The 25,014-nt window shown below is 41.6% G+C and overlaps 4 protein-coding genes across 11 annotated transcripts in view; all 4 read right to left on the bottom strand.

The window, feature by feature from the left end:
- The window catches only part of LOC127975153 (cathepsin S-like), a 28,037-nt gene extending 3,060 nt beyond the window's left edge, over positions 1 to 24,977 (bottom strand). Inside the window, exons 1-9 of one of the 4 annotated variants that reach the window (XM_052578977.1) lie at positions 14,168 to 15,664; positions 13,215 to 13,300; positions 6,496 to 6,621; positions 6,145 to 6,267; positions 5,628 to 5,780; positions 5,236 to 5,433; positions 4,863 to 5,028; positions 4,639 to 4,741; positions 4,124 to 4,489 (exon numbers count right to left, since the gene is read on the bottom strand). In XM_052578977.1, coding sequence (XP_052434937.1) covers positions 4,390 to 4,489; positions 4,639 to 4,741; positions 4,863 to 5,028; positions 5,236 to 5,433; positions 5,628 to 5,780; positions 6,145 to 6,267; positions 6,496 to 6,621; positions 13,215 to 13,241 — 996 coding nt within the window. In that variant the 5' untranslated portion in view covers positions 13,242 to 13,300; positions 14,168 to 15,664 and the 3' untranslated portion in view covers positions 4,124 to 4,389. Of the gene's footprint in view, positions 1 to 4,123; positions 4,490 to 4,638; positions 4,742 to 4,862; positions 5,029 to 5,235; positions 5,434 to 5,627; positions 5,781 to 6,144; positions 6,268 to 6,495; positions 6,622 to 7,468; positions 7,601 to 13,214; positions 13,301 to 14,167; positions 15,665 to 24,881 lie in introns of those variants that run through there. The other 3 variants (XM_052578981.1, XM_052578978.1, XM_052578979.1) reach the window with 3 other exon arrangements.
- Positions 1 to 24,980, bottom strand: part of LOC127975154 (cathepsin S-like) — a 27,916-nt gene extending 2,936 nt beyond the window's left edge. The window contains exons 1-5 of one of the 3 annotated variants that reach the window (XM_052578984.1): positions 24,882 to 24,980; positions 2,147 to 2,272; positions 1,790 to 1,912; positions 1,263 to 1,415; positions 751 to 975 (exon numbers count right to left, since the gene is read on the bottom strand). In XM_052578984.1, the coding sequence (XP_052434944.1) occupies positions 751 to 975; positions 1,263 to 1,415; positions 1,790 to 1,912; positions 2,147 to 2,269 (624 nt within the window). In that variant the 5' untranslated portion in view covers positions 2,270 to 2,272; positions 24,882 to 24,980. Of the gene's footprint in view, positions 1 to 750; positions 976 to 1,262; positions 1,416 to 1,789; positions 1,913 to 2,146; positions 2,273 to 3,026; positions 3,184 to 7,468; positions 7,583 to 24,881 lie in introns of those variants that run through there. The other 2 variants (XM_052578983.1, XM_052578982.1) reach the window with 2 other exon arrangements.
- On the bottom strand, positions 9,458 to 11,479 carry LOC127975147 (calphotin-like). The gene is made up of 2 exons (XM_052578970.1): positions 10,199 to 11,479; positions 9,458 to 10,168 (listed from the first exon to the last, which is right to left on the bottom strand). Exons 1-2 carry the CDS (start codon positions 11,462 to 11,464, stop codon positions 9,467 to 9,469), a joined length of 1,968 nt encoding a protein of 655 aa, XP_052434930.1. The 5' UTR covers positions 11,465 to 11,479; the 3' UTR covers positions 9,458 to 9,466.
- Positions 15,816 to 25,014, bottom strand: LOC127975150 (cathepsin S). Of its 3 annotated transcripts, none has more exons than XM_052578973.1 (8): positions 24,882 to 25,014; positions 24,172 to 24,307; positions 23,821 to 23,943; positions 23,303 to 23,455; positions 22,836 to 23,060; positions 22,453 to 22,618; positions 22,221 to 22,323; positions 15,816 to 16,209 (listed from the first exon to the last, which is right to left on the bottom strand). In XM_052578973.1, exons 1-8 carry the CDS (start codon positions 24,977 to 24,979, stop codon positions 16,110 to 16,112), a joined length of 1,104 nt encoding a protein of 367 aa, XP_052434933.1. In that variant the 5' UTR covers positions 24,980 to 25,014; the 3' UTR covers positions 15,816 to 16,109. The 3 variants fall into 3 exon arrangements, with proteins under 3 accessions (XP_052434933.1, XP_052434934.1, XP_052434935.1); XM_052578974.1 differs by having other exon boundaries at positions 24,172 to 24,297; positions 24,882 to 24,995; XM_052578975.1 differs by lacking the exon at positions 24,172 to 24,307 and having other exon boundaries at positions 24,882 to 24,947.

Raw genomic sequence — 25,014 nt, 5'->3', positions numbered from 1 at the left:
GGGCTGGTGGCAGTCCTGTCTCAGGAGATCGAGGGAGAGGAACGGCCGGTGCTGTACATTAGTCATAAGCTCTCTAGGAGAGAGACTAAGTACAGCACCATTGAGAAAGAATGCCTTGCCATCAGGTGGGCCATCCTCACCCTCCGCTACTGTCTCCTGGGACTGGAGTTCACCCTCTGTTCGGACCACGCCCCTGCAATGGCTCCACCGCATGAAAGATACCAACGCGCAGATCACTTAGTGGTATCTGGGTCTACAGCCATTTAAGTTCAAAGTGATCCACAGACCGAGTGTTCAGATGGCTGCGGCCGACTTCCTCTCCAGAAATGCGGGGGGGGGGGGGGGGGGGGGGCTGAGTCGGGCGGTGGGGGTATGTGGAGACGGAGGCGTGGTTTAGCGAAGCCTGCAGCGGGAGAGAGAGTCGGGAGACGAACGGTGAGTGAGCGGGTTGAACGGAAATAATCAACACCTGTCTCTTGTTTCAGTAATTGCCGTGGAGAGAGTATTTAATGCCAGGGGAAACCGGAGTAGTAGAGAAAGAGAAGGACTGCTGACAACCGCACGAGCCGGAAGCCGCAACCCGGAAGTCTTTAGAGTTTTTGTTGTTGCCGGTGTGAGTGACACCATTAAGATAACTGTTTATTTAATAAAACCATCAGCAGTCAAGCCGACCCCTCGTCCTCTTCCTTTCCATCCTTGAACCTTTGTACACACTTGTTTCTCCTTTACTTTGACAAACAAACAACTTACCACTCCTTTATAAGGGTAGGACGACTCCGAGTCTATTCCTCCATTATCAATAACATAATGGAAGGCATCATTCATCCAACCACCATTGCAGCCCTGGGGGCCGTAACTGGAGGAACAGTCCACCAGATTCTGAGGACTGAGTTCAACCAGCTTTCCTGTGGTGTTCATCAGCTGACCTTCAAGAGCCCCAACAGCGCTGAATGCCCAACATGAACCACATGCACCCTGACAACAGAGAGAGAATTATGATTAAACTACTAAAACGAGGAAACACAAGAACTATGGAACACTATTTAAACTTTTTTTTTTTTTTTACTTCAAGGCAAGCTAAATATAAATGCATTATAATGTGAATCTGAATTTCTTAAAAATGCTCTTGTCTCAGGTCAGGTCTATCAAATGAAGCAAAAAGAGCTGTCCTGAGAAATAAAAAAACTACTCAGTCAAAAATGTAAATGACAAAATCAGTTTTTGTTTTTAAAAAACAACAACAACAAATGGTATAATCATACCTGGTTCTTCACACTGGAGACATATCCCTTCTCTCTCCAGTCCAGAGAGTCTGGGACAGAAGCCCCAGGAGAGGCCACAAATTCTGGTGCTTGCGTCTTAAAGCCAAGGGGGACACGAGTTGTGGCTAACGTTTGCAGGATCTCCTCTGTTGTCTGTGTATCAACAAAACAAAGAGGAAAATTTCAGTTTCAGAAGATGAAATTGTCACTGCACCTGATTTAGCCGATTTCTGCAAAAGTGTAAAACTTTATGGCTGTGCAATTTCTAGACACTATATTAACTTGAATATCTAGAAGCTTTTGTAAAAAAATATATTGGATGAAAACAAATAATGTTCCCTCACACAAAATAGGTTCATGCAAAAAAAAAAAAAAAAAAACAGAAAAAAGGAAATAAAGCAGAATTGTGTACCAAGATTTTTTTTTAATTATTTTATTTTAAGCAGACTTGATGCACATGCATGCAAACCACATACAAAGAAGTGCAGTGAAAAAGGGAAAAAGGGACACTAGATTCATGTTTTTACCATGTCTCCCATGTGGTTCATGCCCAGGTCATATGAATGCAGACCCATGGAGGCCTCCAGGTTGTGAAGGGTGATAAGTTCAACGTTTCTCTCCCACAACTTCCTCCTGCCCAGTTCTTCAACCTGTCAATATAAACAAAGTAAATTCCACAGTTTAATACAGCAACATATACAACTATTGATTTCACTGATCAGAAATTTTCAGTTTCAAATGAATACATTATTATTTCTATAAAAAATATGCCCATGAATCAAGCATTACCTGTTTGATAAGAAACAAGGAAGAAATAGAGTTTGCATTCCTGACAGAACATTCTTTTGGATCATCTGATAGATTAATAAGATTCATATTCTCACCTTACTGGAGTAAATCTTGTTATGTGTCTTCTTCCACAACTCCCAGTGTTGGTCTAGATTTGTGTTGAAATGGGCCAGTGCTGCACTACAACACACGGCAAACAGCAAGCTCCCAAACATCATGGTCTGACAAGAACAAAACACAGGTTATAATTACTGCCATGCATTCAAACATGGATATTTTGCATTAATGTATTCTCATTGCATTATGTTGACAGGTGGCCGACATATAAGCCACAATATTAAGAGATAATTTCAGTGAAACTATATATAGTAACCTATCCATTTATATGTTCGTATCCATGTAAAGAAATCAGGGAAATTGCTAGGGTTGGTTAGTGTTTGGGGCTTTGAATTAATAACGATTTACTGAAAACGGGCTCTTAGTCCCACCTACTGGCCGGAACAGGTACTTCAAACGCCATTCACACGGAACGCATTTTCTGCTTTAAATATGCAAAAAACGGAAGAACACAAGACTGTCGAGACACATTTTTAAACTTGAAACAGCACTTTAAAACCGTGGCGTGAGAGGCTGAAAAAGCAGAGACGCGAGGCGCAAGGGTCAAAGACGACTTTTGCCTAATGAAGTTTACAAAGCAAAAAAACAGTTTCTCTTTTTCACCGCTAGTATAGAAGAAAGTGAAATAATTTAATTTAAAATCTATATTATCTGACGTTATCTTAAAAAGATTAGAGTCTTTGGGCAATACACACTATCATTACAAATCACTGCAATTATAAACCCAGGCAATGGCTTAATTAAAACAGAAAGTGATAAGAAAGTGAAAAGAGAAAGTGTTTTGATAGAAAAAAACCAACAAAAAACACTTATTGAATAGATACAAGTGATGATAAAAGTAACTGATGTATCTCTCACCTGTGTACTCCTGTTAAGCTGCACTTCTGGAGACTGCACTGTGTAAAGGAGGTGATGATGAACGAGTTCCTGGTTGCTTTGCTTTTACTTTGTTCCATCACGTGCTAATATCTGCCTATTGTCATTTGACACAGCTGCCAACTACCAAGTGTTTTTTGAAACTCTTCTAAACTTTTTTTGTTTGAGTGAACATCTGAAAAATGCACTTGCTCAAAAATGTGGGCAACTTTGCTTAGGCACGTTCCCACTATCAAATCGATGTGCTATATTATTTGAGGTTACAATGGTACACACAAAGTTTGGTGACATTATGTCAAATCTTTGCAGAGATACAACCTTAGAGTTATTTTGGCATCATGCCTCAAGCTTGTTGCAACACAATACAAAAATGTTTTTGTCTATAAACACAAAATCCATGACTTTTTGTCAGCACAGTCTAAAGATGATCTGACTAAACTTTGGTGAAAATCGGAAGAATAGGAGTTTGAAAAAGTAGGATTTCAACAAATCAAAATGGCAAACATTAATGTTCGGCTGACTTTGGCTAAATTTGTATCTATGTTCTTGTCATGACCCAAGTTTCATTACAACAAGCTAATGTTATGACAAGTTATAATCATTTTGAAAATGTCATTACTAATGGTCAATGGTTTATCACTTTTGACAAATAGGTGGCGCTGTGCCGAAACTGTGCAGGCAGACCAAAATAAATGTTAAATATGTTTGTCTTTACAAATATGATGGAATTATATTTTAGCTGTCTCATATGAAAGACACAAACAAAAATGTGATTTCAGCCAACTTGATTGTTGGATCATAACATTGGCTGACTAGATTAATTCTCTCAATGCATTCTTGCTGGAGATCCACTTATTAATGGTTCAGATAAGCAGACTATAACAGTAGCAAGTGTTTTTTTTTTCTTTTACCTATCACTTATTTAAAATCTATTTCTGCTGGTGTGAACATCTGTGTCATTCTCTCCCTTGTGTTACCTTATGAATGTGGCTAATCAACCAAAGGTGTAAAAATCACATCAATCTGAATGTCAATCATAACTGGACATTGTGTGCTTATCTTGAAAAATCCTTTAATACCTCATGTCAAACTGTTCGTTGTGATGTTGCACTGAATAAAACCAAGTCATTTGTAAACATACTGAGTAGAGTGAAAGCTTTTTTCCTTTTAAAGGTTTACAATAGAGAGAAAAATATTTATACTGTACGACATTCTTAAAATACATTAGTTTTTTTTATTAAAAAGACAATGAAAATTTTACAAAAAAGTATATAGAAAACTCATTTACAGGTAAGAAATGTACATATTTCTTATGTATATTCCTAGATTTCAGCATGTGTTTCAGTTACATAATCGGATAGGAGGCATCTGAGGCGATGCCGCACATGTTGTTCTGGTTTCTGGCCATACGGATGTAGCCACCATCTCCAAATCCAGTACCCCAACTGTTCAAGCAAAAATAACAATTAGCATATGTATTTATTCATTAGTGTTTTGTTTGAAATAGATGTGCTCTTTTTAAAAGACTACACTGGGTATATTTCCAAAAACAAAATCAGACCCAGTCAGTTCATAACAATCATTCTGATTGTACCTGTTTTTGACCAGCCAAAAGTCCTGTCCAGCAATCGCACCGTAACCCACAACCAGCACTGCATGGTTTGTGATTTTGCTGCAAGATGGATCATTGTAAACTCCTGTGAACAGATTTGAGATAACATTATAATAGCAACCAATGAAACATAAAAAAAACTCTGTTTGCCACCTGAAAACTTTGTAATCAGCCTGCCTGAAATGTGATGAGAAAGAAATACTCACCACTGTGGTACATGATAAACTGAGGGCGGCTGGCATCAATGGACACTGAAATTGGCCCAATGTTGGCAACAGCCTGCTTCAGGGCCTCCTCATCTCCTTTACTGACAGAGTAGTACTTGCTGCAGCTTGCTGCACGCTTGGATGGATCATATCTGCAAGTCCCTTGCTTTAGGACACATTTATCTATTAGATTATATTCATAATAATAGGTTGAAGCATTTTTATTTTTTTAAATGAGCGAAGAACTGACTAATCCAGCTTTCTGTATACAATCTTGCAGTGACAGTTCCTGACACTTCTAATATAAAATGTTTCTACGATGTTTTGTAATTATCACTTGTTTCTCCTTCAATTTGATGCACAAACAACTTACCACTCCTTCATGAGGATAAGATGATTCTGAGTCTATTCCTCCATTATCAATAACATACTGGAAGGCAGCAGTTATCCAACAGCAGGAACAATCCACCAGATTCTGAGCACTGAGGTCGATCAGCTTTCCTGTGGTGTTCATCAGCTGACCTTCAAGAGCCCCAACAGCGCTGAACGCCCAACATGAACCACATGCACCCTGACAACAATACAATGTGAACCTGAAATTCTTAAAAATGCTTTTGTCTTGTCTATCAGCAAAGCAATAAGAGCTGTCCTGAGACATAAAAAAAATAGCCTACTAATGAGAAAATAATTTAGTTTTTTTTTTTTTTATAAAAAAAATCTCTATATATAAAATATAGATTTTTTTTTTTTTTTGTATAATCATACCTGGTTCTTCACACTGGAGACATATCCCTTCTCTCTCCAGTCCAGAGAGTCTGGGACAGAAGCCCCAGGAGAGGCCACAAATTCTGGTGCTTGTCTCTTAAAGCCAGGGGGGACACGAGTTGTGGCTAACGTTTGCAGGATCTCCTCTGTTGTCTGTGTATCAACAAAACAAAGAGGAAAGTTTGAGTTTCAGATGATGAAATTGTCACTGCACATGATTTAGCCGATTTCAGCCAAAGTGTAAAACTTTATGGCTGTGCAATTTCTAGACACTATATTAACTTAAACATCTAGAAATGTTTGTAAAGAAAATATATTGGATGAAAATAAAAGTTCCCTCACACAAAATAGCTTAATGTTGAAAAATAGAAACAAGGAAATAAAGCAGCATTTCGTGCCAGGAGTTTTATTCAATTTTTGTTTAAAGCAAACTGGATGCATATGCATGCAATCAAAAACCACAGACATGGAAATGCAGTGGAAAAGAAACAAAAGGACACTGGACTCATGCTCTCACCATGTCACCCATGTGGTTCATGCCCAGGTCATATGAATGCAGACCCATGGAGGCCTCCAGGTTGTGAAGGGTGATAAGATCAACGTTTCTCTCCCATAAATCCCTCCTGCCCAGTTCTTCAACCTGCCAATAAAACAAAATTAATTTCACATTTTAATACAGCAACATATACAACTATTGATATCACTGGTCATAAATGAAAACATTATTATTTCTACAACAAATAAGCCCATAAATCAAGCATTACAAGTTTAATGAGAAACAAGGAAGAAATGGATGCATGAATGAATGCATTCCTCACAGAACATTCTTTTGGATCATCTGACAGATTAATGAGATTCATATTCTCACTTTACTGGAGTAAATCTTGTTATGAGTCTTCTTCCACAACTCCCAGTGCTGGTCTAGATTTGTGTTGAAATGGGCCAGTGCTGCACTACAACACACGGAAAACAGCAAGCTCCCAAACATCATGGCCTGACAAGAACAAAACAAAGGTTATAATTACTGCCATGCATTCAAACATCAATATTAGTAATAATATATTATTCTCATTGCATCATGTTGGGGACATTCTAAAACACTTAATGTGAAAAACGCTTAACGTAGCTTACATTAAACCATGTTAAGCTTTTTAGAATGTCCCTTATGTTGACAGCTGACCGACATATTAAACACAATATTAAGAGATTATTCCAGTCATTGACTTCTGAAACTATATATAGTACCCTATATGTCCATTTATATGTTCATATCCATGTAAAGAAACCAGGGAAGTTGCAATGGTTGGTGTTGGTTATAGTATTTGGGGCTTTGAATTAATAACGATTTACTGAAAACGGGCTCTTAGTCCCACCTACTGGCCGGAACAGGTACTTCAAACGCCATTCACACAGATTGCATTTTCTGCTTTAAATATGCGAACAAAAAACAAGAATTTCGAGACACATTTTTAAACTTGAAACAGCACTTTAAAACCGTAGCGTGAGAGGCTGAAAAAGCAGAGACGAGAGGCGGAAGGGTCAAAGACGACTTTTGCCTTATGAAGTTTACAGTGCAAAGGAAGTTTCTCTTTATCACAGCGAGTAAAGAAGAAAATGCAAGAATTTAATTTAAAATCTATATTATCTGACGTTATCTTAAAAAGATCAGGGGCTTTGGACAATACACCATATCATTACAAATCACTGCAATTATAAACACAGGCAATGGCTTAATTAAAACAGAAAGTAAAAAGAGAAAGTGTTTTGATGAAAACACACACAAAAAAAAACCGTATTAAATACATACAAGTGAGGAGAAAAGTAACTGATTTATCTCTCACCTGTGTACTCCTGTTAAGCTGCACTTCTGGAGACTGCACTGTGTAAAGGAGGTGATGATGAACGAGTTCCTGGTTGCTTTGCTTTTACTTTGTTCCATCACGTGCTAATATCTGCCTATTGTCATTTAACACAGCTGCCAAATGTACCAACTACCAAGTGTTTTTTAAAACTCTTCCAAATCACTTTTTGTTTGAGTGATCATCTAAAAAAATGCCACTTGCTCAAAAAGTTGGGCAGTTCAGTTCAGCATTGTTTTGTACTGAAGAATAAAGTAGCAATAGTAAAAAAAATAAAAAAATAAAAATAAAAACTCACTGGATGTAAATAACACAAATGGCAGTTTTCGGCAGAAGGTGACTAGTTTGCTTCCTTGTGAGCAATCTCCTCAGTTTCTAAAGCTTGTAAATCAAATGATCAACAACAAACATATTGTGACTTTTTTCATTTTTGGAGCAAGAGAGGCTCAGAAATTAACTTGACATTAATCACTCTGCCCTTTTTGGCAACAATGCTAAATGCTGAATGACTTCATAAATAAATAATAGTTATAGGGTGAGTTTATAGGGTAGAGTGGAGGAAAACGCCCCCTTAAAGCGGTCATATAATGCGATTTCAAATTTTCCTACAAGCTCTTGGTGCATAAAAAATATATGTAAAGATGCAAAGACTAAAGTCGCAAACCTAAAGAGATATTCGTTATAGAAGTTAAGACTTGTTCACGCCCTCATAAATGCCTTGGTTAAACACAACCCCACATGTCTACTTCACCATGTGGGAAGATTTGCATAACGCAGCCCAAATGTTCACACAAAGAAAGAAAGCATAACTCTGATTCTCACTGTTGCAACCGTCGCCATGTTGTAGAGATGCTGTTTCGTGGTGAAAGTGAAAATACTTTGTTTGGTCTTCCAAAAGAGGAAACAACTAGAAATCCGTGGTTAAGCTGTATTTACAACACTGTTCCAGAACAGTTCAACCCAAATATTTAGCTGTGTGCAGCACATTTTATAGAGGACTGTTTCCTGATCCTGGGAGAGAAGACTACAATGCCGGCTGTTCTGACTCACAGACTGTAAGAAATGAACATGTAGAGGATTTGCCACTGATGATTCAAATGTGAGTTTTGAGCAGTGCAGAGCAGATGTTCTCAATTCCAGATCTTGCACCTCCATGCTCTGCACATTTTGTATGTTTCTCTTACGGCATCAGGTGTTTGTTCTATTTTACACGGGACGATGCAACACAATGTGTAAAAAAAAACAGTATTAGTCATAATCTGTTATTATGACCCCACCACTGGATGCAACAAATGGCACGTTTGTAATGGATTTTATTGTTTTTGTCCTGTCTCACCAGTGTTCTGACCAGGACAAGCATCACAGTATGTAAAGGGGAGTACCATTTCCGTCACACACTTGAGTCATTCGGCCAATCACAAAGCACTGGACAGCTGGCCAATCCAAGCACACCTTGCTTTTCAGACCGATGAGTTTTTGTTAAAATCAATGTACAGTTGTCACGTTAGTGTTACGGGAAACACAGGAGAAGGAACCAATTTGCAGGTACGTCGTTTATTAAAGGGGTAATCCAATAGAGTAAACAGTCCAGGCAGGGTCAAAACCAGCAGATCAAAGCAGACATAAACAAGACACTAACGCAAGGCAAGACAAGGATGACGGGAATGAATAACGGTAACATTTAAACAAGGACTCCGTAACACAGACTAAGACAGACTGGGTATTTATACACAGAAGGATAATGGGGAAACAGGAGACAGGTGGGGGAAACAATCAATTACGTAACAAGGAGGAAGGTGACCATATAAGGATACAGGAAGTGCTCTGGGACAGACACCGTGAGAAGGAGGACATCTAGTGGAACCCCGGGGAACAACAACCCAGACACTGTGACAGTACCCCCCCTCTACGGAGCGGCTCCCAGACGCTCCAAGACAAAACACAACACAGAGACCAGGAGGGAGGCGGACAGGTGGAGGCTCAGGGGGAGGGACGGAGGGCCGGAAAAGGAACACATGGGGGACAAACACCAGAAATGAAAACATAAAACAGGGAGACCAGGAGGGAGGAGGACCGGAGGAGGTACAGGGGGAGGGACGGAGGGCCAGACAAACTGAGGGGAACAGACGGAAAGATAACAAAACCCAAAACAACCCACAGAAATCCCTGAAGGACCTGTTGAGGCGCCCACCAGGACGGAGCGGAAGACCACCACAGCCTTGTGGTCAAAGTCAAAGGCCTCCCGGGCGGAGAGGAAGACCACCACAGCCTTGTGGTCAAAGTCAGAGCCCTCCAGGGCGGAGCAGAAGACCACCACAGCCTTGTGGTCAAATTCAAAGCCCTCCAGGGCGGAGCAGAAGACCACCACAGCCTTGTGGTCAAAGTCAGAGCCCTCCAGGGCGGAGCAGAAGACCACCACGTCCACGTGGTCAACGTCGGAGTCCCCCAGAACGGAGCAGCAGACCACCCAGTGACTTGACTTGGCTCTGGAGGGTAATTGGTGACTAGCCCTGGCTCTGGAAGGTCCTCGGTGACTGGCCCTGGCTCTGGAGGGTCCTCGGTGACTGGCCCTGGCTCTGGAACAGCCTCGGGCACCGCCTTGGCATCAGGCACCGCCTCGGCCTCCAGAACTGGATTGGGCGCCGCCTCGGCCTCTGGAACAGCCTCGGGCACCGCCTCGACCTCTGGAACAGCCTCGGGCACCGCCTCGACCTCCGGAACAGCCTCGGGCACCGCCTCGGCATCGGGTGCCACCTCGGCCTCTGGAATAGCGTCGGGCACCGCCTCGACCTCCGGAACAGCCTCGGGCACCGCCTCGGCCTCGGGTGCAACCTCGGCCTCTGGAACAGCAATGGGCGCTGCCTCGACCTCGGGCACCACCTCGGCCTCTGGAACAGCGTCGGGCACCGCCTCGGTAACTGCATTGGGAACAGCCTCGGGCACCGCCCCGGCCTCCAGAACTGGATCGGGCGCCGCCTTGGCATCAGGCACCGTCTCGGCCTCCAGAACTGGATCGGGCGCCGCCTCGGCCTCTGGAACAGCCTCGGGCACCGCCTTGGTAACTGCCTCGGGAACGGCCTCGGGCACCGCCTCGGCCTCTGGAACAGCAATGGGCGCTGCCTCGACATCAGGCACCGCCTCGGCCTCCAGAACTGGATCGGGCACCGCCTCGGCCTCCAGAACAGGATCGGGCACCGCCTCGGCCTCTGGAACAGCAACGGGCACTGCCTCGGCCTCCGGAAAAGCATTGGCCACCGCCTCTGCCCCCGGGACAGCATCGTGCACCGCCTCTACCTCCGGGACAGCATTGTGCACCTTATCTGGAGACTCAGGCTTTGAGTCTGCCATCTTGTGCTGTGGCGCTGGGCTGGCGGCCATCTCGTGCTGTGGCGCTGGGCTGGCGGCCATCTTGTGCTGTGGCGCTGGGCTGGCGGCCATCTTGTGCTGTGGCGCTGGGCTGGCGGCCATCTCATGCTGTGGCGCTGGGCTGGCGGCCATCTCGTGCTGTGGCGCTGGGCTGGTGGCCATTTTGTGTTGTGGCGCTGGACTGACGGCCATCTTGTACTCTGGTGCTGGACCGGTGGCCAATTTGGGCATTGGCGCTGGGTTGGCGGCCATCTTGTACTGTGGCGCTGGGCTGACGGCCATCCTGGGCAGTGGTGCTGGGCTGACGACCACCCTGCCGGAAGAGACAGGAGTGGCTGGGGCATCCCACCGACACCGAAACTGCAGGTAGCGCACGAATTCCCAGAACTCCAGCGTCTCTAACTGCTCCATCTCTGCCTGAGGCACTGGATCATCCAGGCCGCCATTGAAGTGGTCCTTAAGGGCCGCATCATTGTATCCCAGGCCTTCAGCCAGGGACCAGAACACTTGAGCCAGGGCACCCACTTCGTTGCCCTCTTGACGGAGGGCGGTCAACCGAAGATACTTGACCCGCCTCTCCGCCATCTTGGCTGGGGAACGGAAAATTGACATACCGCTGGTTCCTATGTTGACGGATACCTTCTGTCACGTTAGTGTTACGGGAAACACAGGAGAAGGAACCAATTTGCAGGTACGTCATTTATTAAAGGGGTAATCCAATAGAGTAAACAGTCCAGGCAGGGTCAAAACCAGCAGATCAAAGCAGACATAAACAAGACACTAACGCAAGGCAAGACAAGGATGACGGGAATGAATAACGGTAACATTTAAACAAGGACTCCGTAACACAGACTAAGACAGACTGGGTATTTATAGACAGAAGGATAATGGGGAAACAGGAGACAGGTGGGGGAAACAATCAATTACGTAACAAGGAGGAAGGTGACCATATAAGGATACAGGAAGTGCTCTGGGACAGACACCGTGAGAAGGAGGACATCTAGTGGAACCCCGGGGAACAACAACCCAGACACTGTGACAACAGTATGTGAAAAATAATTTGTTTTTTAACCTTAAACCCCATAAACACATTTCATTACACCAAATAATGTTATTTTTAGCAACATCATATGGCCCTTTAAGGAATATGTAATTTATTTCTGTGATTTTTTTTTTTAAATGTGTCCAAAATTTTAGTGACAATGACATGATTTAAAAACCAAGTATGAAAAATGTCCAGAGTTTTCATGATACTAGATTTTTAACAAAAAATACATTTGTATCAAAGGGGCATTTTGCCCCACAGGTGAGGTAAAATGCCCCTATAGTCTGACAAAGCAATTTGCTTTATACATTTACAGCAAAATCAGATTAAAGGCAGTTTTACCTTAAAATGAAAATAATAAAGTAATTATGAACTACTAAATTATAATAACCTATTTGAAAAATATTGTTAGATAAACCTAACTGGGCAACTAACTAGCTACACTATATGGACAAAAGTATTGGAAGCCCTACTAATGAACAGGTTTGACTATTTTATAATTTCCATGAGTACAAATTTTAAAGGAGCTGTTTGTAAGAAATCTATTTCAATTAATCATAAAATGGCCCTGATGTGTCACTACACATTAAGAAATCAGGTTCATTTCAAATACTTATATCACTGACAACAGCAGTCCGGCCAGGATATTGTCATTTAAAAAGTGGACTTGCAGCATTCAAATGATGTTGCTGTTGTCATTTTGTGTTTTGGCCTGACGCGCCTCCCTCCACCTATCTACCAATCACGAAGTCAGTAGTGTTTCGGGATCCGTGTTGCCAGCTTTGCTGTAACCTACCCTAACTCCAGTCAGATAAAAATGTCTAATGTTACTAAATCAAAAAGACCTCGTTATAATTCAGAAATTCGTCGTGACAAAGTCAGAAATAAAACCAGAATTTGTATTGGAGATGCTTTTGAAAGATGGAGACGGCTGAAAACGGAGAAGAATTTGAACACAGACGCCAACGTTGCTAATTTTCTCCTGGACAGGTAAGATTCATCTATGCTTGGCTAACTTGTACTTGATGTAAATGGACATTTCATATATTCATGACAGTCGAACAAAGTTATGCATGTTTGTGCAAAGTTACATAACGATAGCTCACATGGACGAATGATAACATTAGCAATGCATTACAGGAGCCCGTTTCTCTGTCATTATGCTAAGACGCTGAGGAAAACAACATCAGCACTCCCATTATGGCAATTTGAAACGGAATTGAGACAGTAGCCTAATCTTACCTCAGTAAAAATGATTCATCATTTGTTCTTCACGTATATGGTGGACAAAGTTACAAAATTAAAAAAAAAACTTACTTTGTACATCTGTTCATCACTTGCCATTGGAAGCTTATTGAAGCAGCCTACGTTTCTGCTGAATCCTGCAGCTCATCTGGCAACCTCTAGTGAGGGGGTAGGGGGAGGAGATACACCGCTCTACATTATTTTTATAGTGATTGCAGTACCAGTTTAGGCCACAATCCTACATACGGCTCCTTTAAAGTTCAGGCATATCCTAGGGAATTGTGTGCTTCTAATTTTATGGCAACAGTTTGAACAGGACTTAAGACTGGTTCAGTCAGTGTGAAAGAATTTGACTGGTCTGTAGAAAGCTAAATCCTAATCCCAACTCAACATCTCTGGTGTGAATTTAAATGTAGACATTGAGCCAAAAACTCATCATCAAACACCAATGACTTGTACATACACTATATGGACAAAAGTATAAGTATACCCCGTTCTATAGAACAGAAAAACGCACTACCAATCTGTGGCAACAAAGATGGAAACTGAATGAATGTATTTACAAAAAAAAACAAAAACAAAAACAATAATCTAATCTCTGTTGCAACAGTTTTGGAAGTGTCTCAAATGACTGTACTCATATGTACAAGTCATTGGTGGTGTTCGGAGATGAGTTTTTGGCTAATGATGATTACCCCTGATTACCCCTGGCTGATTGATTAAAGGTGTATTTGTTTAAAATAAACAAAAATAATAACTTAACTGACCAGTTGACATTTGTAAATATACAAACGAGTAATCGCATTCTTAAATTTAAAATGTCAACACAAAAACAAGATAAAAAAATGTTATATTTATTTTGTTAAATTCGTAAATACATTTTGATTTTTAAAAGGCAATGGAAATGTAAAACTATACAGAACACACATTTACAACTAAGAAATTTGACTATAAAACAGTAAATTTCTTACGGTTCGGCTTTTACAAGCCTTTGAGTGGATACATTTTAAAAAACAAAATCATACCCAGTCAATTTATGGTCACAAAACTTCACAATCACTCTGATTGTTCCTGTTTTCTGGTCCCGCAATCACTGGTTCACATTTTTTGTACAGGTCAGGTCATTGTAAACTCCTGTGGTGGACAGATGCGAGGCTTCATAAAACCACCACTGCAGCCCTTGTTGCTGTAACTGGAGGAACAGTCCACCAGATTCTGAGGTCAACCAGCTTTCGTGTGGTCTTCATCAGCTGACCTGCAAGAACCTCGACCGAGCCGAATGCCCAACATGAACTGCCCTGATAGAAGAGTGAAGCATGAGAAAGCTACTAAAACAGGAACAACTTCATGACTTTTGAAGGTGCAGAAACAGCATTTTGACCAATCATTCTTTAGTACTTGGTTTCTGAATTTCCAACTCATCACATAGGAAGTTACAGGAAAGGGGAAATAATTTCCCTCAAACACTGACTGGACAAATATATATAAAGGAAGTGAAATGAAAGAAAAAACGATGATGGCAAGTGAGACTGTGGTCAGTTTACTTCATGAGAGCTACATCAAAACAACATCTAAAATAAAAATAGACACAAAGCTTGAGCGGCTATTATTTGGCATAGTTTCGAACAGACCTGCATCATCATGCTTCATATCCCGCTACAATCCAGAGACTCTGGCCCAGGAGCCCCAGAAGAGCCCACAAAATTCAGTCTTTGACTCTTGATACTAATATTTTATTATTAGGCTATATTAATTAAACAATTTGTTGTCAAATAGAACAATAAACAATGATTAATAAATATTACACTAAATATAGCTGGAAGTAGCAATGTAGGGGCCAAGCACAAAACAGGTAGCACCATTATCAAATCGATGTGCTATATTCTGTGAGGTTACACTGGTACACACAAAGTTTGGTGTCAATATGTCAAATCTTTGCAGAGATACAACCTCAGAGTCATTTTGGCATCATGCCTCAAGCTTGTTGCAATGCAATACAAAAATGGTTTTGTCTGTCAACACAAAATCCATGACTTTTTGTCTGAAGATGATCTGACTAAATTTTGGAGAAAATTGGACCAACTGACTAGGAGTTTGAAAAAAAGTAGGTTTACAACAAATCAAAATGGCAAACAGTAAGTTCAGCTAACTTTGGTGAAATTTGTATCTATGTTTTTGTCATTACAATAAGCTAATGTTATGACAAGTTATAATCATTTTGAAAATGTCATTACTAATGGTCAATGGTTTATCACTTTTGACAAATAGGTGGCGCTGTGCCGAAACTGTGCAGGTAGACCAAAATAAATGTTAAATATGTTTGTCTCTACAAATATGATGCAGTTATATATTAGCCGTCTCATATGGATGACACAAATAAAAATGTGATTTCAGCCAATTTGATTGTTGGATCATAACATTGGATGACTAGATTTAATTCTCTCAATGCATTCTTGCTGGAGATCCACTTAAATAATGGTTCAGAAAAGCAGACTTAAACGGTAGCAAGTGTTTTCTTTTTTCTTTTACCTATCACTTATTTAAAATCTATTTCTGCTGGTGTGAACATCTGTGTCATTCTCTCCCTTGTGTTACCTTATGAATGTGGCTAATCAACCAAAGGTGTAAAAATCACAGCAATCTAAATGTCAATCATAACTGGACATTCTGTGCTGATCTTGAAAAATCCTTTAATACCTCATGTCAAACTGTTCGTTGTGATGTTGCACTGAACAAAACAAAGTCATTTGTAAATATACTGAATAGAGTGAAAAAAAAATATTTTTAAGCTTTAAAATAGAGAGAAAAAGATTTCATATTTATACTGTAAGACATTCTTAAAATACATTTAGATTTTTTTAAAAAGACAATGAAAATTTTTTAAAAAGTACATAGGAAACTCATTTACAGGTAAGACATTTCAATATTTCTTATCTATATATTCATAGATATCCGCATGTGTTTCAGTTACATAATCGGATAGGAGGCATCTGAGGCGATGCCGCACATGTTGTCCTTGTTTCTGGCCATACGGATGTAGCCACCATCTCCAAATCCAGTACCCCAACTGTTCAAGCAAAAATAACAATTAGCATATGTATTTATTCATCTTTGTTTGAAATAGATGTTCTCTTTTTAAAAGACTACACTGGGTATATTTAAAAAAACAAAATCAGACCCAGTCAGTTCATGTGATGGCTACGGCCACACAGGGTAACATCACCTCAATTCAAAACATTTGATTATGGGTTTATTCACCTCCTTAGTTTGTTGCACTTATTATTTACAGGCATCTAAACTATGTTATTTAAATAAGGAACACAATACAGTTTTGATTTGGTTTATGTTGCTTTACCTTGATCTTTATTTACAGGGAGTGCACTAATTCCATATTTCTTTGTGTTGCGTGACCTGGACCAGTTGGGGGCGGTCCCTTCCTGGTTGGGTAAAAGGAGTGGCTAAGGGCTGAGGAGACCTATATCTGGGAGCCAGCTCATTAGGCCATACCATGTCTCACCATGTGCCAGGGGGATTTTGTCCTTCGTTAGCTCTCAAGTGCCCAAGGTTTAGTGTTGTTTACCCCTTCAATGTTATTTGGTTTTGTCAACCTGTTATAAAAGCTTTCTTCTGTGTCTTTTGGGGAGGGTCAGTGTTTTGTTTAGTTAACCCTGTGTTATGAGTTGATGTATTTGAGTTTATATTCAGTTATTTTTGTGGACCTCTTTTTAGGCCTAGTTATTAATTTTGGTCTTTATGTAATTTTTCAATACTTTGGGTAATAAAAACCCACGTTTTTTGAAAAACCTCCTGTGTCCTCTTGCCTCACTGTCTTGGTCCCTGACAATTGGTGGCAGCGGTGGGATCATCCAGTGACGGACACAGGATTTTTTTTTTTTTTTTTGAGTTATTGCCCAACAAGAAGAAATGAATCGTGGTGGAAGAGGTGGCAAAGGCAGACAGCAAGGGGGAGCTGAAAGCCAAACTGTATCCGACAAGCAACCTGTTAGTGAAGAAGGAGAAAATGGAGTGGAAAACACTGAAGATGAAGGAAAGGAGCCAACCCTGTCTGACCTGGCAGCCATTCTTCGTGCACACATGGGACAGCAGGAGGCCCGGGATGAGAAGCAGAAGGAAGCAACTACAAGACAAGAACAGCGGTTTAAAACACTTCAACATCAATTTCAGATGCTGCAGTTGGAAGTACAAGCCAGAACATCTCCACTGTCAGAGCCTCCACCAACAGATTCTGATCAAGATCTGGAGACCTTTCCACCCAATAGAACTCGTTCTCAAACCCAAATGGATCCTACTGTTGGGATTGATACAACTACAACAGCTACAGGTCAAGTCCATCCACACCATGTGCCCAGACTAGAGAAATTTACTGATGAAGATGATATTGAACACTTTCTTGTTGCATTTGAGCGTATTGCCTTAGCCTGCAGATGGCAGAAGCCAGACTGGGTTTTTCATTTAATGCCATTGCTAACTGGTAAAGCTAGAAGTGCTTATGTGCATATGGACATTGATGACTCCATTGATTATGATAAGGTTAAAGGTGCCATTCTTTCCAAGTATGACATTAACCCTGAGACCTACAGGCAAAGATTCCGTTCCCTAGAGGTGAGCCCTGATGAGAGCCCAAAGGAATTGTATGCAAGAATCAAGGAGCTGTATGGAAAGTGGATCCAGCCAAAAGGTAAAACAACACAAGAAATTGGGGAAATTATCATGCTAGAGCAATATTTGAGAATGGTGTCCCCTGAGCTGCAGATTTGGATCAGAGAGCACGACCCAGGTTCTGCCATGGAGGCTGCTAAACTAGCGGATGTGTTTGTGGCAGCACGGAGGAAAGGACAGCCATGGAGCTATAACTCATGGGAGACCCCAAGAGACGGCCGTAAAACCCTGCAGCAGTATCAACCCATCCAGCAGTACCAACCAAGACCAGAGGCTAGCAGGGGTAAGGTTCCTACAGGGGAGAACCAGTTGTTTAGCAGACCATCGCAACCCTCAGGTAGAAAACCAATCTGCTATCTCTGTGGAATAGAAGGCCATACAAAGCCCATGTGCCCTAAAAATACAGCAAAGTTGACTCAGATGTGTGTTGTACCGCGCCCTCATGGGGATGCTGTTTTCAAGAATGACCAGGCTGTAAAGATGGCTGATGTTGAAGTTAATGGAACTGCTCTCAAAGCTTTAATTGATACCGGGAGTGATCAGACACTTGTGCACAGGAAGTTCGTACCAACCAATATTATCAACCCCAGAGACACCATCCCTATATGTTGTGTGCATGGTGATGAGAAGAGTTATTCAACTGCTGACATGTATATCAAAGTTGACAGTCAATCATATCTTTTGAACATTGTGGTAGCTGATAAATTGCCTTATCCTGTTGTTCTAGGACGAGACCTCCCAGTACTTTTTGATTTGTTTGAATCGGACAAAATCAGAAAATGCTATGCTGCTGTCACTAGGGGGCAGGCTAGGAAGTCTAACGAGCACCTGGAGATCCTCAGTACCTTGCCATTCTACAGCGACGAGGCAACACCCAGGAAGTTGCGTAAAACTCGAAGGCAGAAAAGACAGGATAAATTCCTTCACACAGTTGTGACGTCACAAACTAACATCCAGCCAGAGTTGCCTTTAGGATTTCAAATGCCAGCCAGTATCATAAACATGCAGAAATCTGATCCATCTTTAGTATCTCTTTTTCAGAAGATCAAGGAGATAGGAGATGAGCTGGACGTGAGCAAAGAGGAGTACATCTTGCAAAATGGCATTCTCTACCGTCAACAGGAATCCGTATTGCAGCTAGTGGTCCCCAAAGCAGTTAGAGAGGCTATACTAGTGTTGGGGCATTCCGTTCCCTGGGCTGGCCACCTAGGTAAGCACAAAACCACAGCCCGCATTAAACACCATTTTTACTGGCCTGGACTGCGTAGAGATGTTGCTGAATTCTGCAAAAGTTGTCCTCAGTGTCAAATGACATCTGCTAGCCTTCCCTCCAGAGCTCCACTCCTACCACTCCCCATCATTGCCACTCCATTTGAACGCCTTGGGATGGACATTGTTGGTCCTGTTGAGAAGAGTAAAGCTGGGAACCGTTACATGCTGGTTATAACAGACTATGCAACCAAGTACCCCGAGGTGTTCCCATTGAAGTCCATAAAAGCTAAATCTGTTGCTTTTTGTTTAGTTCAGTTTTTTTCAAGAGTGGGTTTCCCTCGTGAAATACTGACTGATCAAGGAACTAACTTCATGTCAACTTTGTTGAAGCAGGTCTATCAATTACTTGGCATCAGGAGCCTGAGAACCACCCCTTACCATCCCCAAACGGATGGGCTGACAGAACGTTTCAACAAGACGCTAAAGCAGATGCTGCGCAAGTTTGTGAACAGCAGTGGTACAGACTGGGATCTCTGGCTGCCATACCTTTTATTTGCATACAGGGAAGTACCCCAAGCCTCCACTGGTTTTTCTCCCTTTGAACTTCTTTATGGACATGATGTCAGAGGCCCTCTCTCTCTGCTGAGAGAAAGTTGGGAGGGAGACCAGGGGAGAGGGGATTCTGTTAATGTGGTATCCTATGTTGTGCAGATGAGAGACCGATTGGAGAAAATGAGTGAGCTTGCGCAGTCACACATGGCAGAGGCCCAGAAACAGCAGAAGTCCTGGTATGATCGCTCAGCCCGCCATAGATCTTTCAGCCCTGGACAGAAGGTTCTAGTGCTTCTTCCTAGCGATGACAACAAGCTTTTGGCAAAGTGGCAAGGACCATTTGAGATCCAGAAGAAACTTGGGCCTACCACCTATCAGATATCGACCACAGGTCAGTCACGTTCAAATAAAGTACTGCATGTGAACCTTCTGAAAGAATGGGTGCAACGAACTGAAAGGAAAACTGAGGTGATGCTCGTCAGAAGCATTCTGGAAGAGGAGGAAGTGGATGAGCAATACTTTCCTTCAGAAGGTCTTCCAGTGAACTTTGATCTCAGTCATCTCTCTGAAGACCGACAGCAGCAGGTGAGAGCTATCTGTAATCTTGAAGTGTTCCAGGAGAACCCTGGGAGGACTGACCTTGTTGAACATGATATTGTCCTTAAAGAAGGTGCGGCTGTGAGACGACGCAGTTACAGGATCCCTGAGCGCCTGTTGACTGCACTGAAGGAGGAAGTAGATCTAATGCTGTCCCAGGGTATCATAGAGGCTTCAAAGAGTGAATGGTGCAACCCGGTAGTCCTTGTACCGAAAAAGAATGGTAGCATAAGATTCTGTATTGATTTCAGGTATTTGAACTCAGTTTCTCAGTTTGACTCCTATCCAACACCAAGGATTGATGATCTGCTTGAACGGCTGGGGAAAGCAAAATTCCTGACCACATTAGATCTTAGCAAAGGGTACTGGCAAGTACCCCTGACTGAGCGATCCAGAGAGCTGACCGCTTTCCGGACTCCATGGGGCCTATTCCACTTTACGGTGCTTCCATTTGGCCTTCATGGAGCGCCAGCAAATTTCCAGAGGCTTATGGATCAGGTACTTCGTGATTGCTCTCCATTTGCGGCAGCCTATCTTGATGACATAGTTCTGTATAGTGACAGCTGGGAGCAACATCTGGAACATCTGTGCACAGTCTTGGGCTGTCTTCACGCTGCTGGGCTGACTGTAAATCCTGCAAAGTGTGCCTTTGCTGCATCTGAGACGGAGTACCTGGGCCATATCATTGGGAATGGGATGATACGGCCACAGGTTAGCAAAATCCAAGCCATTGAGTCATGTCCTTTACCCCAAACAAGGAAGCAACTCCAATCCTTTTTGGGCATGGCAGGTTTTTATCGTCGCTTTATTCCGCAGTTTTCAACCAGGGCAGCTCTGCTCTCAGACTTGACCGGGTCCAGAAGTCCCAATCAGATCCAGTGGACCGAGGAGGGAGTGGCAGCTTTCCATGATATCCGGCAATCAATGAGTAAGCAACCAGTGTTGTATGGTCCAAACTTTAATGACCACTTCTTTGTGCAGACTGATGCTTCCGACAGGGGTCTGGGTGCTGTACTTCTTCAGGGGCCCCCTGAGAACCGCCACCCTGTGGCTTACATTAGCAGAAAGTTGTTCCCCAGAGAGGTCCGTTATTCGACCGTGGAAAAAGAGGGACTGGCTATCAAGTGGGCCCTGGATTCCTTCCGCTACTACCTCCTGGGTAGAGAATTCACACTGGAGACCGACCATAAAGCGCTACAGTGGATGGAAAGGATGAAGGACACCAATGGAAGAATCACCCGGTGGTACTTGGCCCTGCAACCATTCCGCTTCAGCATCCAACATATCCCAGGCAAAGAGAACCAGACAGCTGACTACCTGTCTCGCTGTACCAGCGAGAGTCCAGAAGGGGGGGAGTGTGTGATGGCTACGGCCACACAGGGTAACATCACCTCAATTCAAAACATTTGATTATGGGTTTATTCACCTCCTTAGTTTGTTGCACTTATTATTTACAGGCATCTAAACTATGTTATTTAAATAAGGAACACAATACAGTTTTGATTTGGTTTATGTTGCTTTACCTTGATCTTTATTTACAGGGAGTGCACTAATTCCATATTTCTTTGTGTTGCGTGACCTGGACCAGTTGGGGGCGGTCCCTTCCTGGTTGGGTAAAAGGAGTGGCTAAGGGCTGAGGAGACCTATATCTGGGAGCCAGCTCATTAGGCCATACCATGTCTCACCATGTGCCAGGGGGATTTTGTCCTTCGTTAGCTCTCAAGTGCCCAAGTGTTAGTGTTGTTTACCCCTTCAATGTTATTTGGTTTTGTCAACCTGTTATAAAAGCTTTCTTCTGTGTCTTTTGGGGAGGGTCAGTGTTTTGTTTAGTTAACCCTGTGTTATGAGTTGATGTATTTGAGTTTATATTCAGTTATTTTTGTGGACCTCTTTTTAGGCCTAGTTATTAATTTTGGTCTTTATGTAATTTTTCAATACTTTGGGTAATAAAAACCCACGTTTTTTGAAAAACCTCCTGTGTCCTCTTGCCTCACTGTCTTGGTCCCTGACAGTTCATAACAATCATTCTGATTGTACCTGTTTTTGACCAGCCAAAAGTCCTGTCCAGCAATCGCACCGTATCCCACAACCAGCACTGCATGGTTTGTGATTTTGCTGCAAGATGGATCATTGTAAACTCCTGTGAACAGATTTGAGATAACATTATAATAGCAACCAATGAAACATAAAAATAATTTTGATCTTCAGTTTGCCACCTGAAAACTTTGTAATCAGCATGGCTGAAATGTGATGAGAAAGAAATACTAACCACTGTGGTACATGATAAACTGAGGGCGGGTGGCATCAATGGCCACTGAAATTGGCCCAATGTTGGCAACAGCCTGCTTCAGGGCCTCCTCATCTCCTTCACTGACAGAGTAGTACTTGCTGCAGCTTGCTGCACGCTTGGATGGATCATATCTGCAAGTTCCTTGCTGTAGGACACAGTTATTTATTAGATTATATTCATAATAATGGGTTGAAGCATTTATATATATATATATATATATATATATAAATCCAGCTTTCTGTATACAATCTTGCAGTCACAGTTGCTGACACTTCTAATATAATATAATATAATATAATATAATATAATATTTTTTTAATTATTACTTGTTTCTCCTTCACTTTGACGCACAAACAACTTACCACTCCTTCATAAGGGTAAGACGACTCCGAGTCTATTCCTCCATTATCAATAACATACTGGAAGGCATCATTCATCCAACCACCATTGCAGCCCTCGTTGCCGTAACTGGAGGAACAATCCACCAGATTCTGTGGACTGAGGTCGACTAGCTTTCCTGTGGTGTTCATCAGCTGACCTTCAAGAGCCCCAACAGCACTGAATGCCCAACATGAACCACATGCACCCTGACAACAGAGAGAGAAGTATGATTAAACTACTAAAACAAGGAAACACAAGAACTATGGAATATTTACACTTTCTGACTTCAAGCTACAAATAATAGCAATATAATGTGAACCTGAAATACTTAAAAATGCTTTTGTCTCGGGTCTATCAAATAAAGCAAAAAGAGCTGTCCTGAGACATAAAAAAAAACTACTAGTCAGATTTCTTTTTTTATTATATATATATATTTGTATAATCATACCTGGTTCTTCACACTGGAGACATATCCCTTCTCTCTCCAGTCCAGAGAGTCTGGGACAGAAGCCCCAGGAGAGGCCACAAATTCTGGTGCCTTCCTCTTAAAGCCAGGGGGGACACGAGTTGTGGCTAACGTTTGCAGGATCTCCTCTGTTGTCTGTGTATCAACAAAACGAAGTGGAAAATTTGAGTTTCAGAAAATGAAATTGTCACTGTAACTGATTTAGCCTATTTTGCCAAAGTGTTTACAACTTTATGGTGTATAAACAAAGTATTAAAACGTTATACAATATTTTAACTTAAACATCTATAAATGTTTGTAAAGAGAATATATTGGATGAAAATAAAAGTTCCGTCACATAAAATAGCTTCATGTTAAAAATAGAAACAAGGAAATAAAGCAGCATTTTGTGCTTTTTTTTTTTTTTAAAGCAAACTGGATGCATATGCATCCAAACAAAAACCACAGACAAAGAAATGCAGTGGAAAAGAGAAAAAGGGACACTGGACTCATGCTCTCACCATGTCACCCATGTGGTTCATGCCCAGGTCATATGAATGCAGACCCATGGAGGCCTCCAGGTTGTGAAGGGTGATAAGATCAACGTTTCTCTCCCATAAATCCCTCCTGCCCAGTTCTTCAACCTGCCAATAAAACAAAATTAATTTCACATTTTAATACAGCAACATATACAACTATTGATATCACTGGTCATAAATTAAAACATTATTATTTTTACAACAAATAAGCCCATGAATCACGCATTACAAGTTTAATGAGAAACAAGGAAGAAATGGATGCACGGATGAATGCATTCCTCAAAGAACATTCTTTTGGATCATCTGACAGATTAATGAGATTCATATTCTCACCTTACTGGAGTAAATCTTGTTATGGGTCTTCTTCCACAACTCCCAGTGCTGGTCTAGATTTGTGTTGAAATGGGCCAGTGCTGCACTACAACACACGGCAAACAGCAAGCTCCCAAACATCATGGTCTGATGAGAACTGCCATGCATTCAAACATCAATATTTAGTAATAATAACGATTTACTGAAAACGGGCTCTTAGTCCCACCTACTGGCCCGAACAGGTAGTTCAAACGCATTTCACAAAGACAGCTTTTGTGCTTTAAATATGCAAACAAAACATGCAAAGAAAACGGAAGAACACAAGACTGTGGAGACACATTTTTAAACTTGAAACAGCACTTTAAAACTATGGCGTGAGAGGCTGAAAAAGCAGAGACGCGAGGCGCAAGGGTCAAAGACGACTTTTGCCTCATGAAGTTTACAAAGCAAAAAAAAAAACAGTTTCTCTTTTTTACCGCTAGTATAGAAGAAAGTGAAATAATTTAATTTAAAATCTATATTATCTGACGTTATCTTAAAAAGATCAGGGGCTTTGGACAATACAAACTATCATTACAAATCACTGCAATTATAGACCTAGGCAATGGTTTTATTAAAAAAGAAAGTGAAAAGTGTTTTGATGGAAACACACACACACACACAAACACACACACACAAATTATTAAATAGATACAAGTGAGGAAAAAAGTAACTGATGTATCTCGTCTCACCTGTGTACTCCTGTTAAGCTGCACTTCTGGAGACTGCACTGTGTAAAGGAGGTGATGATGAACGAGTTCCTGGTTGCTTTGCTTTTACTTTGTTCCATCACGTGCTAATATCTGCCTATTGTCATATGACACA

Source organism: Carassius gibelio, chromosome B16, assembly GCF_023724105.1.
Source record: "Carassius gibelio isolate Cgi1373 ecotype wild population from Czech Republic chromosome B16, carGib1.2-hapl.c, whole genome shotgun sequence".
NCBI classification, from domain to species: Eukaryota; Metazoa; Chordata; class Actinopteri; order Cypriniformes; family Cyprinidae; genus Carassius; species Carassius gibelio.
Note: the sequence above shows the minus strand (reverse complement) of the source record. Positions and strands in the feature narration are given on the sequence as shown.